This window comes from Sinocyclocheilus anshuiensis, unplaced genomic scaffold (assembly GCF_001515605.1).
Source record: "Sinocyclocheilus anshuiensis isolate Anshui unplaced genomic scaffold, SAMN03320099.WGS_v1.1 scaffold380, whole genome shotgun sequence".
NCBI lineage: Eukaryota > Metazoa > Chordata > Actinopteri > Cypriniformes > Cyprinidae > Sinocyclocheilus > Sinocyclocheilus anshuiensis.
Genome location: NW_015557081.1, coordinates 625,272 through 639,146, shown reverse-complemented (window position 1 = coordinate 639,146; position 13,875 = coordinate 625,272). Strand labels below are relative to the sequence as shown.

Genomic DNA, 13,875 nt, shown 5'->3' with positions numbered 1-13,875 from the left:
CTGAGTAACAAACTAAAAAAAAACAACAAACAAAAAGAGAGCATGTGATATTAACAGACGAGCTACGCTCATATTTATAATTCCAAACAATCAGTAAGTGACAGGTGCTAGGAAATGCTGTTTTGTGCTCATTTATTGACGAGTCGGCTGCATGTTGTTTAAGCGACAAACAAGTATTGCGGTATTTTAAAAAGTCATATCATAACAAAAATAAACACCGGTATGCAGTATGAACCGGTATACCGCCCAGCACTAAGAGAATGTGACTAAAAATGTTGTTTGTAGCAACTTAGCAAATCATTTTGGGAAGCAATGGATTGATTTTGAATATAACACAATATAGTGTTTTTGTTTTTACTGTTTCCTCTTGGTCTCTCCTCTCTACTGCAGTTTTCCCTAGCCTTTGGACTGTAACAGTACCAGTAGCGAAAAGGAAAAAGAGAGCGAATGAGAGATAGAGAGAGAGAAGAGAATAAAATGCTGATATATATTACATGTCTCTTTCAATTCAGTTTGCTCGTTTATCAGTGGCTTGTGTCTGACAGCCCATCACAGCTCTGAGACGGCGGCTGCCACCTCCAGCCTACTTATTGGTGCGGCCACTCAAATTGCCTTCGAAACAATATCTATATATGTACTGTGCATATATATTCGCCACAGATTTTCACTCAATACTCTGTAAAACAATCTCATATTTCAACTGAGCGCTCTGCTTTTTTTCAGTAGTTCTTTTCAGGGGGGTTTTCTCCTCAATTGAGTTATTAGTAGTTTGGTGTCTTTCTCATAATGCTCCATGATCACAGTGGAGGCCTGAAGTCTGAGGTGTTGAAAAAAGCTGCTAATACAGTGTTTTTAGCCTGATCGATGGCATTTAAATGACCTCAAGGGCACTTGACTGCAGTGGCTTTGGCTGTATGTTTGCCTGTTCAGGATTAGACGGGTTTTTTTCTTCTTTTTTCTTTTTTCCTTTAACACTTCTTCCTTTTTTCCATTGTTATGGTCTGACTTGATAATGTGTAAGAAAATAATAATAACTTTGATCGCATACCAAGCCAGTCAGAGTCAGTGATAAAATTCCCATAGTGCATTTCACCTGCAGCTCAGTGTTCTTTTATTTGGTAACAAAAGTTGTGAGTCTGTTGTAATTCTGTAATATTGGAATATTTCTTAAATTCAATTAAAGTATCATTTATTACCAAAAAAAAAACAATGTGGGAATGTTTTCCTAATCTGGGTTTGAAGTGTATAATTTATGGGGATTAAAACATAATTATTGATTGTTAATTGTGTTGATTATTGTTATCCTTATTATTATTAGTAGTAGTAGTAGTAGTAGTAGTATCATGAATCAGTAGTAATAATGAATAATTGAATGATCCGTTTTCCCCCCATCTGCCAACAAACAGGATTATTTTATTTTATTTTTTTATTTTATTTTTCATTAAAAAAAAATATATATATATATTTATTTTTTTTTTAATCAGTTCTCAATCCCATTACATTTTGAAGAGCACAACTGGACCCGTATGTCCTGAAATTCTTACTGGTCAACCTATTCATATGTGAGAGTACATTGAATCCATAATAAAAATGTATAAATTTTTTATCACATGATGTAGCATAACTTTAGTTTACAACTTACTCTTCATTCAAAGCTTTGATTCAGACTCTCAGGGGCTGTTACCTAGCAACACTATATGATGTGGTCGTAGTAACCCGTAATGAGGCTAGACATGGATTTGAATGTAAATCGCTCTTCTCTGCATGTAACACTCTTGTCTTTCTGTTTCCAGTGCTTACTGACAGCATTGTTAAGTGAAGAGTGTGTGTTGTTTTATTTGAGATCAGTGTGTGGTCATTATCTCTTCCTCACTGTAGACGAGACACTGGAAAGGGACAGAGTCTGTATCTGCACGAGGCCTCGTTTATTTAATTAGCCGAGTTTTATCTAGTCAAGAGACACAGCTTGAGCTTTGCGTTCACACTCATGTCCCCTTGTTTTTTACTTCCAGACAGCCACAAGCAAAGTAAAAATTTGAATACTTAAAAATGTATTATCATTTGTTCACCATCATGTCGTTCCAAACCCATATGAGTTGAAATGTCACCAATATGTCACTTTAAAAATGTTTTCCATGCTTGGACTGGATGTTTAATGCAATGCAATTGAATTACAGTGTTTGTGCTTGTTTGCGACATTTCCACTTGTCTGTTTTGTTTCACAATCTCTTGCAGTACGAGGCAGTGATGGAAGGATTGAATCCACAGGCCTCTGTTCTGCTTTCCTTTCCTGTTTGCAGTCACCGGCTTTGATTTGTTAAAACTCGGTCTCGCGCCTCTGCCGGTGCACTGCAGAGCCAATATGGCCGCTGTGCTGTTGAGCCATAATGGCTGTCTCAGCGGGGGTTTCCCTCCACATCCTCTCTGGTCTGTGAGAGATAACACAGCCTGCTGATTACTGCACCACTGCTCAGGTCTCTCATTATAAAGCCTGCGAGATTTAATTTGAACATGGGGTTGTTTCTCAAAACACCACCTATATGCACCGTCAGTGGCAGGAGTAGCTTTTAGGAGATTCTTTCATTAGTCCATAATACCCCTGTGTGCACCAGATTAAATAAAGTTTTATTTTTAGATGACTGTAAACAGAAGGTGAGAAAGGAGTCTGACAGCTGCTTTGTTGAACAGGTAAAGGACTGGATTCTTTAGTAGTGCTTTGAATGATACAATACCTAAAATCATGAGGCTATTTTGACTTTAAAAATGTCAGGGTAGTACAACTGCAACATTATAACATCATATATCATAGTTGGACCACATGACTTTGATTTGCAGACAAAAGTGTTTTACTATTAAAACACTTCTGTCTGTTGGATCACATCACTTTGTTGAAAGTTTTATTTTTAGATGACTGTAAACAGAAGGTGAGAAAGGAGTCTGACAGCTGCTTTGTTGAACAGGTAAAGGACTGGATTCTTTAGTAGTGCTTTGAATGATACAGTACCTAAAATCATGAGGCTATTTTGACTTTAAAAATGTCAGGGTAGTACAACTGCAACATTATAACATCATATATCATAGTTGGACCACATGACTTTGTTAGTTGCACCACATGACTTTGATTTGCAGACAAAAGTGTTTTACTATTAAAACACTTCGGTCTGTTGGATCACATCACTTTGTTGGTCGTGCCACATAACTTGACTTGTTGGTGGTACCTCACAACTGATTTTGCAGACAAACCTGTTTTATCATTATTTCTTATAAGAACAAAGGGAAAAAGACTTTTGCAAAATCAAAGCCTCTCTGTAAAAATTTAGTTGCACCACATGACTTTGATTTCACAGATAAAAGATATTAGTATTTCTTAAATATATATAGGAAGCAATAATAAAACATTTTTATCTGCAAAATAAAGCTGCTCAATAAGTTAGCTGGACCACATGAGTCTGTTGGTCGTGCCACTTGACTTTGATTTTTCAGGAATTATATTAGAAATAATAAGAAATAATAATTGTATATTAGTATTTTAGATTTGTTCAGTACATCAGAAGAAATAATAAAACTTGTTCGCAAAATCAAAGATTGATATGATATATGATGTTATGATATGATATGATATGATATGATATGATATGATATATGATGTAAGATCACATAACTTTGCAAAATCATATCATAATAAAGTTGTGGTGCAACCAGCAGACAAGAGTTTTCAATTATCATTATTTAAATATACAATAAATAATAAAACACTTTTGCAAAATCAAGGCATGTGTTGTGACAAACACATTCATGTGGTCCAACAGACAAAACTGTTTAATAATAAAAGCAAAACATAAGACATTGTGTTTTAATAATAAAAGCAAAATCAAAGTAATGTGTTGTGACAAACACATTCATGTGGTCCAACAGACAAAACTGTTTTACTAATAAAAGCAAAATCAAAGTCGTGTGGTCTAACTAACTCATCATAGAGACAACGCCTGAAAACCTTTACCACTGTGTTAAGCCTTTTAAAATTCTAGATTATTTGCTCTTTTCGTGACAAGGCTAAGTTAGTTCAGGTTGTGAAATGCCAATGTCAGAGTTTTCAAAATGCTAATATTTATGAAATAAAAAAATTAACACTTTTTCAGCTTGAAAAATTAATGTTCTAAAACTTTTAAAACTTTTTTGAAAATTATTGTTAAGATGTATAAGATCAGGTTTTGTAATCATAATCTGATTACAGTCTACTCTGGCTATGGCAGATGAAGATGAGGGTTTAGGGTTTCGCGCGAGAGCATGTGGGTGGTAAACGTTTGCTCTCAGATTGATGGAGGGGCCTCTAAATCAGTGTGGCCCAACTCTGAAATCACAATCAGCACCTATCCCACTCTGTCATTAATCAAGGGAAATGGCAGACCTCCCAAATTACACCGTCGCTCAGGTCATGTGGTTTTAGAGCATGTGTTTGGAGGTCCAACTCACTTTCCACGTAATCAATTTCTGCTGCAGGCCAGTGCCTTTTTAGTGTGTAGCCCTGATTACTACTGACTCCTCCCATCAGATCTGCATCATCACAACATGCTCTTAAAATCACTGCTGTTGTTCCCTTATATCAGGCCCCTCGGAGTCAAGCTTGTACCTGATCTCGTCTTTAACTCTCAGAGCTGTTGTTCCAATAATAGGCTTGATGGCAGACTTGTTAACATCCACTCAGGGGGAAATAAAACATTATTTTGGAACTTTGCTACTGTGCAAGATGGCTGTTCACAACTTCCTACATCCCATAGTGTAATACTGTAGTTCCACAAAGGGTCCAAAACCACACTTTCAAGCAAGGACCAAATGTTTTGCCTTGGCAAGAAAATAAAACCATCATTAGCTGGTAACTATTAGCTGGTAACAAATTTTTATTTTATTTTATTTTGTGTTTTTCTTCTCTTTTTTTGCACTAAATTTAGCATTTTTTTTCATTACGTTTATACTTTTTTGCCTTAAATATCATTATTTAAATATATTTTATTAATAAAGTAAATAAATGTTAAATAAAAAATTATAATACTTTTTTTTCTGGCCAGTAAATATTGTTAATGGTCTTTTATGGTAAATTATCTCTCTACTAACCATTGGTATGTTTGACAGGAAGCTGATTTTGGACTCGTACCACATCTCTGATAGCCACTAGACAAATGATTTCTACTTGACGCGCAGTCCATCAGAAGCGATACAGTAGCTTCACTAAAAGCCTAAGATATAATTATTGATCCTCATGGTTGTAGCCTTTCATTTGTATTGATTGTGTGTGTGAGACAGTGAATGTGAGATGAACCTGTCTGGCTGTGATTGAGAGCTCTCTTTATGGATGTAGCTTGAGCAAGTTTTTATTGTCACATCCTCAAATTCAGTCATACATCTGACATTCTGCCCATTTTCTTTGAAATGTCAGTTATCTTTTCGAATGGTCGAACCGAAAGCTTTATCAAGATCCATTCCAGGTTGCAGGGACATTTTTTTTGCCCACCTACTCTTGACACACTTCACTAAGAACCTCATAAGGTTTTAGATTGCCATCATCTGTTAGTGTGATGACCTTTTCATCTTTGTTGACCCTTTTTCTTTGATTTCCTCCCATCTTTGAAATCTGAAAGCGAGCAAAACTCTTTGTGCTGCACGGACAACAAAAATGCTTAATTTATATTTTAACTGAGGGTTTTTTTTCTCTTGTACTGGTAGCAGAGAAATGTTGAGACTCAGCAGGGTTGAACCTGCTGCTGTTTTGAATTTTTGTGTGAGCTTTTTATGTCTATAAATGTTCTCTGATCTCTGTTCATACTGAAGGAGACAACAGAGGCAATAAGAATGTAAATACAATAAAAGCTTTTATTTTTTTGACACATATCTTCTCTGTCTTTATCTTCCTCAGAGTGCCCAGTTCTACAAGGTTACAGATGAAAACTATCACAAGGCAGCAGACGAGGTCAACGCCAAGTTTAAGTGAGTTCAGAATAACACACTCAAAGTCCAAATACAGATATTCCACATGCTGTCATTCATTATTTTGTAAGCTTGATCTATGTGGGTTTATATGATTATTGTGCAACAGGTATCTATTATTATTTTGTTATTTTATTTTATGGTATTTTATTTATTTGAACATAAATATTTTGTTGTTTTTCCTCTGTCTTAAGTATTGTTATACATACACAATAATACAGCTTACACACACACTATAATACATATACAATCATTTCTTTTTTTAAAAGACAAAACTGAACATTTTCATTATTTACTCACCCTTATATCATTTTTTTAAACTGTATGACTTACTTACTTCTGTGGAACACAAAAGAAGACATTTAGCCAAATGCCCAAGCTGCTCACTTCCATACAGTTAAAGTGAATGGAGACCAGGGGCACCATTATAAATCATGCACTATATTCTTCTGAAGCCATACAGTAGCATTGTGTGAGGAACAGAGCAAAAATTAAGTTGTTATTCACTGAAGTCTTGTTTGACTTAAAATCTTCTTTGTCAAGAACTCTTATTTATAACAAAATAACACATTTGGCGTTTAAAAAGAAACACATGAGGGTGAGTAAATAATGACCAGAATTTCATATCCCTTTGAATCTACAAACACATATGCAATCATGGATTACCTGATCTGGAAACACACTAAAGATGTTTCTCTCATATATTGTGACAAACTTCCAGTCTTGTCATGAATGTGAAATCTTGGCCATTAAGCTACTGTAGCTGGAAACCTGTAACTGAAGAGCTCTACAATTATAGGACATTTTGGCTCCATATGTCTTAATGTGGCCTATTAGCCCCAATAGTAATGCATGTTGGTTAAGGGGAAGTGAAGGGAGGCCAGCCTGTTTCAGGACTAGCCTGCGCTCACAAATCACATTAGGCTGTCATTATCCCTCTTCCTCAGTGCCAACACGGGGATCATCGTCTCTTTAGAAATGTCAGAAATTGATTTGTGGTGTCCAGTGGGGCAGAATCGGAGTCGGGAGGGGGGAGGTTGTGCAGCTAATGCTAAATTGCATTAAGAAATGCATTAAAATAGCATTAGCCTGACATGGTTCTTCGCACAGGCCTGGGCCGGGGTGTCATGTGACCAGCGAGGCCACAGTGGATGCTCTGATTGGCTGATTGCATTAGAGAGGTGCATTAGCAGCGCTGTGATTGGATTACGGGATGGTGGGAGGAGAGCGTGTGAGAGGGTTTTTGTATGTAATGAAATGTCTTCAGGGTCTGATGTTACACGAGGAAAGACGCAAGCTTTACTGACTGTGAGAATAATGAGGTTTAACTGCGTGTGCGTGAGAAAGACAAAAAGAAACTGCAAAGTCTCTGTAAGCTATGAATGATGGGCCACAGGTGTGTGTGTGTGTGTGTGTGTGTGTGTGTGTTTAGGGTTGTACATTAGAAACACATCTATCTGTATTGCTTTTCCCAAATGGCTATTCCAACATTATTCGCCCTCTAAAGGGAAAACAGGTGATAAGATCCTATCAGGAATTGGGTTGGGTAATAAGAATGAAGTATGTTTTGTCTGAGCCTTTTGATTTCCTGAAAGTTGAAACTGCCCTAGAGATGGAGGTCCAAATCTGCATAAACGATGGAATTAACATGAGTTTGATATGATAATCTTTTGCTTGAAGTTGTAAATAGTTGTCTCTTCAATGTATTCATTCTCTTAGTAGCTGAAAGCTTTTTGATGTGCATGCGGGTTTGGCTTCTGGAAAATCATTCGGGTATAATTGCTTTCCAATGCATGTTTAGGCCTATTTGATTAATAATGTACCCATTTAATTTATTTTTATTTACTTTTCTAATGTCATATTGTATTTGACCCTTTTAATCAGTTTTTTCCTTATGTTGTGCATAATAAGAGGGCAATGCCATTTACTTTTGCCATGATTTTATTTTAAGCATTGAGCATTGGTGAAATTTATATATAAACGTTTCTCTCCAAAATGTTGGTTTTAGTGGTGTAGAAACTAATTTGATGTCAACATGGAATGGCATGGAATGAATTGTAGTGGTTGTGATGTTCATAACCATTAGTAGGCCAGACAGAACTTGGAGCACCTAGAAACAAAGCAATATGGTGACATAGTGGTAGGTTAGGGTTGGAATGACATTTATCAACCAGTGGGCTAGAGATATGGTTTAAGGTTAAGAATTTGAACCAGTAAGGATTTCGGGTTGAGGGATGATGTTTGAGGTCAAGGTTAAGTGAGGATTAAGATGTTAAGAGGTTAGGTGTTGAAAAATAGAGGTTAGGATTTAGGGTAAACATTTAGGAGGGGTTTGAACTGGATTGGGAATGGTTGAGATGGGTTTTAAGGTTGAAAATTGGGGGTCAGGGTTAGGAATATAGGGGTTGAATTTAGAGACAATGGATACGGTTGGCTATGATTGGTTAATAGGAGTGTTGTTCTTGGAACAGCAAAGGTTTTCGATCAGAGGATGTTTAAAGTATGGCATACACTGCAGCTAAATTCGGATATCAATTCACCTTTTAGTCCTGTTCTGTTCACAGACAGTTCAGTAATTTACAGGAGTGACAACTACATTTTACAACCAAATTTGCTCTCGAAAAATTCAGGTAATGACATTTACTGTACAGGAATTCTGTTAATGACGTATTTAAATATGTATAAGAGATTTGATGCAAGAAATCACAGGAAACAACTCTTTAATGTTGCCAGATCTTACTATGATGGCAAATAAGTACACGTCTATAATAAACTTAAATCCAATTGCATTATCCTAAAAATAAGCCATATGCCAAAATTTCACAACCTGCACCTGCCTGCTTTATTAATTGCATAAAATGAATTTGCTTTACTTTATGAGCCTACACAACAAGCCAAAAAGTTAATAAGCAGACATGGCAACATTTCAAGAGTGTGCTCTGCAAAGTATTCTTCCAAACATAAACAAAACATGAAGGCTCTGTCAACGGTGTTTAGTTAATATAACCAAACATAACTTGAAACATAGAACATAGAAAAAGTCTTTGGTCGCTGTAATATTGCTTTGGTCAAAAATAGTGGATACCAAACATGCAAGATGCTGTTTTGTGCATACATAAAATGATAATTTAGGGGATTCATTCACTCTTTAAATGTTTGTCACTCCTGAAACTTTATAGTGTGTACATGGCCCATGTTTATATGTACATGTTCACACAGAAAAGAATGCATTTAATGCTGTTCACACACACGCACACAAAACTTCTGTTCCTCACAGACTTATGCACACACACACATCCTGTCAAGCTACGCAGCCGTGGATGCTGGATGAATTACAGATAAATGCTTGAGTGGAAGAGTGTGATGTTTTCTCCAGCCACCTGTCAGTGCTGACCTTTGCCTCATTCCTGTGATGCTGTGTTTAAGCATGCACTCTGTGTGTTTGTCTTGTGTCCCCAGGGGCTTGCCATACTCTGTCACACCGAAGCAGTTTCACAGTGTTGACCTCTCCCTATGTTCTGCTATCTTCTGTTTTCTGAATGGGTTAAGATGTCCCTGCTCACCCAGTTTAGTCGCCCATTAACGTGTCCTGTTTGGGTCAAAGGGCACTTGTTGGAATTAGTGTCCCAATGCGCTACACCACAGTTTAATGTGATTATCAGTATGCTTTTAATGAATAGTTAAACCAAGTATGGACTAAGGCCTGAAACATTTTCTACACAAGTATGTGAATGCAAACGCTTGGTTTCATGCATCATTGTTGGAATGCATTATAATATGCATAAGGCCTATATATCAGCATTGCTGTTACTGTTATGGGATGCTATAGTGGGCATTAGTATAAAACAGTTTTTTTACAGTCAGATACTAAAATCCAGGAGTATTTTGTGTAAATAAAAATAAGTAAATAAATAAAATGCTAAATTCTAAAATATTTATAATTAGAATTATTATTACATTTATATATATATATATATTTATATATATATTTTTCTAAAATGTATTGTGTAAATAAAAACAATAAATACTCAAATGTGTTGTAAATACTAGAATTTATCCATACTACAATTTAGTACTACAATTTAATTTATTTATAATAAACTATAATTATTTTCCAGTCTTCTTCTTCTCCTTCTCCTTCTCCTCCTCCTCCTCCTCCTCCTTCTCCTCCTCCTCCTCCTGCTCCTTCTTCTTTTCCTCCTCCTCCTTCTTGATGAGCATACACAATTTAATATCTGATATCAAATTTTACAAATTCTTAATATCAACTGATAACCGATACAGTACCGATATATTGTGCATCCCTAGCACCTGCATTTGCATACATTCATAGAGATTATTTCTGACCTTGTATGAGATTGTGTTGGCATTCGCTCGCGTCTCCTTGGAAAAACCCCATCATACACAGTGAGATCTCAGACTGTAATAGGCTGCTCTTTAGAAGAAATAACTCCTCTTAAAAGGCCATGAAGTTTGACTGCCTATTGAAGCACAGCTTGACCTGTCTCAGAGAACACAATTATAGCTATTACAACGAAATATAAGTGAACGGCAGTACACCAGCCACAATATTTAAGCTAAGTGTTCTGTTTTAAAAGAGGTCATTCTAAGGCTTAACGCCAAAGAATATCAACGTAGAGTAAATGGCCTTCTCACCCCACACACACACACACACACACACACACACACACACACAATTATGTCTGGTGCTGCCACAGGTTATCAAACCCTCATCATCTTCAAAAGTGTCTCTCCAGACTCCAGGCAGGCCACTTTTAGCTCTGTTACATCTTTACCGCGTCTGGTATTACCTATATATCATTCTCTTATCTTCTCTCTCACCCCTTCATCTTTTTGTTTTGCCTTTCTCACGCGGGTATCAGACCTCTGCTCATCTTCTCCATCCAAAAGCCTCTCTTTTTTCCCAATTCCACCTTTTCCTTCCATCCCGACAGGTAATGGGACGATGCGAGTTGGTTTCAGAGCCCCTGGCCTCTCGTCTTCGCTGATGGATCGCGTTTTAAAAACGTCGAAAATGAGCGCTTCTCATTTTTCTTCGTAACTGCTTCATTTGTTTTGATTTCTGTCTGCCTGTCACACACGCCGTCAGTTCCTAAATGAACATACATGTGGTTTTTTTTCAGAAGTGGACGCTTAACCTCTTCACCCCGCTAGACTGCGAGTGCTCATAATGATGACGGATAGTCACATGTCTGTTAAGAGAGAGATCCCAGTTCATCCGGGCCGACTGTAAAACAGTGGACTGATATTTCATTAGTCTTGATTTGCGAGAATTAAGACTGTTTGAGAAATGTGTGCTGATATTTTAATAAGCTGAATGCTGCAGGAAGAGCATCTTTGTGCCTTTTGTCTGCACTTTTTCCCCGCGCTACTGCGGCCTAATGGTTTTTGCCTAGTAAATCCCCTACAGACCTGCACACCTATAGGAAGTCCTTCATGTGCTAGTGTAGGTTACAAGGAAGGTTGCAGAAGCATGGGATAATTTAGAGCGCAGTCTCTTTCCATCCTTTTCCTGCCTTTCTTTCAGAAGCTGTCTTTTTCTCGCTCCTCCTGTGATAAAGCATCTCATATCTGTGTGTCTCTCTCAGCCCTCGGTGTCACAGTCGTCCAAGCACCTGCTCGCTGTGATTTATGAGCCGCATCTACTTCTTTTCTTCCAAAAAACATTTCAGCTGGACGGAGGGATTTACGCGGGGACATGAATAAATATGTATACGCCTATGATATTATAGAGCTGTCCTGCTTTTTGACGCCTGATCTGTGGATAGTGAGGGAGAAAACGGGAGAAATAAAAAAAGGTTGCGAAGGTGCCGTTCAGATCTGTTGATGTGTGGGTATATTACTCATAATGCTATTAAGTATTAAAAACTCACATCATGTGTTTGAATAGCAAAGATGTTGTTGTTTTTTTCCTCACAGTTTTTTTTTCAATCCTAAATTGCACACTATTCATGTTATATAGTATAATATGCAAGATTAGAAGTAGTGTGTACCAGATCATGTTTAAAGTAGTATGCCAATGATGATAAGCTATGTCAGAAGTATACATGTATTTTCAGCTGATATTATCCATAAATCATTGTGCTACAGAGGATGAGTTTGACAGTTTTATTTGATCTTTTGATGCTACCACTGCATTTTTTAAATTGATATGTGAATCTGAAATTAATATTAAAAATTCATATTCATCATGGTCAAAGGAAAGATTTGTCAATGTTTTTGAAAGAAGTCTCTTATGCTCATAAAGGCTGCATTTATTTGGTAAAAAATGCAGTAAAACAGTAATATTGTGAAATATTATTACAGTTCCAAGTAACTGTTTTCTATTTGAATATATTTAATTTATTTATCTGATGCAAAGCTGAATTTTCAGCAGCCATTACTCCAGTCTTCAGTGTCACATGATCTTTCAGAAATCTTTTTAATATTCTGATTTGGTGCTCAAGAAACATTTTTATTATCAGTGATGAAAACAGTAGCGCTGCTTAATATTTTTGTGGAAAGAGTTCTTTTTTTTAATTTTGAAAACATTTTTTTCCCAGAATTTTTAATGAATTGAAATTTAAGAAAAACAGCATTTGTAATTTTGGGTAACAAAATATCTCAATTGTCACTGAATGTCTGTGCTGACTAAAATTATTCATTGCTTAATTGCAAAAAAAAAGAGAAAAAAAATACTGAACGCAAAGTTTTAAACAGCACTGTACCTTTATATTTAATTTAAATGTATATAATTGAACAATTATGTAATTCTGCAATTTTTAAGGTTTTAGCTGTCACTTATGTTTACATGAAAACACAGTATAGTGCGTATACATAATATGCTTTTTTGGCTAATATTGTCCACAACCCTTAAACTTTGAAAAAGGAGTTTGTGACTCTTCCCAATTTCTCAAGTATAAATGGACCAAAGGGGAATACCATACTAGTTTTTATAATGTGGTGGTCCCAGTATTGCCGTACTGTTTTAACCTAAATGTTTTAAAGTACCTTTAGCGCATAGAAGTACAATTTTCTGTCTTGTTTTATCCATTTCTCAACTCTAATGTGTTTCTTTTTGCCTTTTTCTGATGTTTTTTTTTCCTGTGACAGTCTAGAAGAGGGATGATGTGTGATAGAGAGCAGCTGTGTGTATTTAAGTGGACGGATTGAGGAAAGGACAGAGAGATATAGAAAGAGAAGGATAAGAAAAGAGAGAGGGTGAATCCCCAAGTCCTTCCGGGACCCAAAGAGTTGAGATGGTGACTGACAGCGGGCGTCCATTCACTCCTTCATTCATACGCCCTTCAGAGCAGCTAATATGAATGACGGCATGGATTAGACCACGTCTGATCTAGAAAGAATGCCTCTCTGAATAGAGCAGGATAACATCTCCCTCCCGCCCCAATCCTTTCTTTGCCTTTTGCTGTCCCAAAGGTCAACCCTGTCAAATGAAGAGTTTTGTGTGTGTGTTCTAATCCTCCGGGGACAGAGGTGATGTTTCGTTTTAGGCCACATTGGTCCTCGGATTTCATGGGAACCGGGTGGTCTTCGTTTGTATGCCCAGTGTGACCCGCTGTATCCTCTGTATCTCATTCAGAGAATGATATTTGGTTGAAAATTTGCTCTTTTTGTGACCTCGAAGGATGGACGAGTTGTTGATAGCGGTCTGCAAGGTCTTGCAAAATCCAGCAGGAAACTCAATGCTGTCTGGGTCAAAGTTGGATATTCTGGGGTGTTTGCAAATACATTTTGGAAAAAGCGCTCGAGTTCACATGTTGCTTTCTAAGTATCACAGTGGTAGTTTCTTCCCAAATGCCATTAGAGTTGCATACAGATATTGTTGCTACATTAAAGGGTTAGTTCACCCAAAAATGAAAATTAGCCCATAAA

At 36.7% G+C, this 13,875-nt stretch overlaps 1 protein-coding gene across 6 annotated transcripts in view; it reads left to right on the top strand.

Moving 5' to 3' along the window:
* The window catches only part of LOC107676930 (MICOS complex subunit MIC19-like), a 77,777-nt gene that overhangs the window by 56,431 nt on the left and 7,471 nt on the right, over positions 1–13,875 (top strand). For all 6 annotated transcript variants that reach the window (XM_016471676.1, XM_016471675.1, XM_016471674.1 and 3 more), the window contains one exon: positions 5,912–5,982. In XM_016471676.1, coding sequence (XP_016327162.1) covers positions 5,912–5,982 — 71 coding nt within the window. The remainder of the gene's footprint in view (positions 1–5,911; positions 5,983–13,875) is intronic.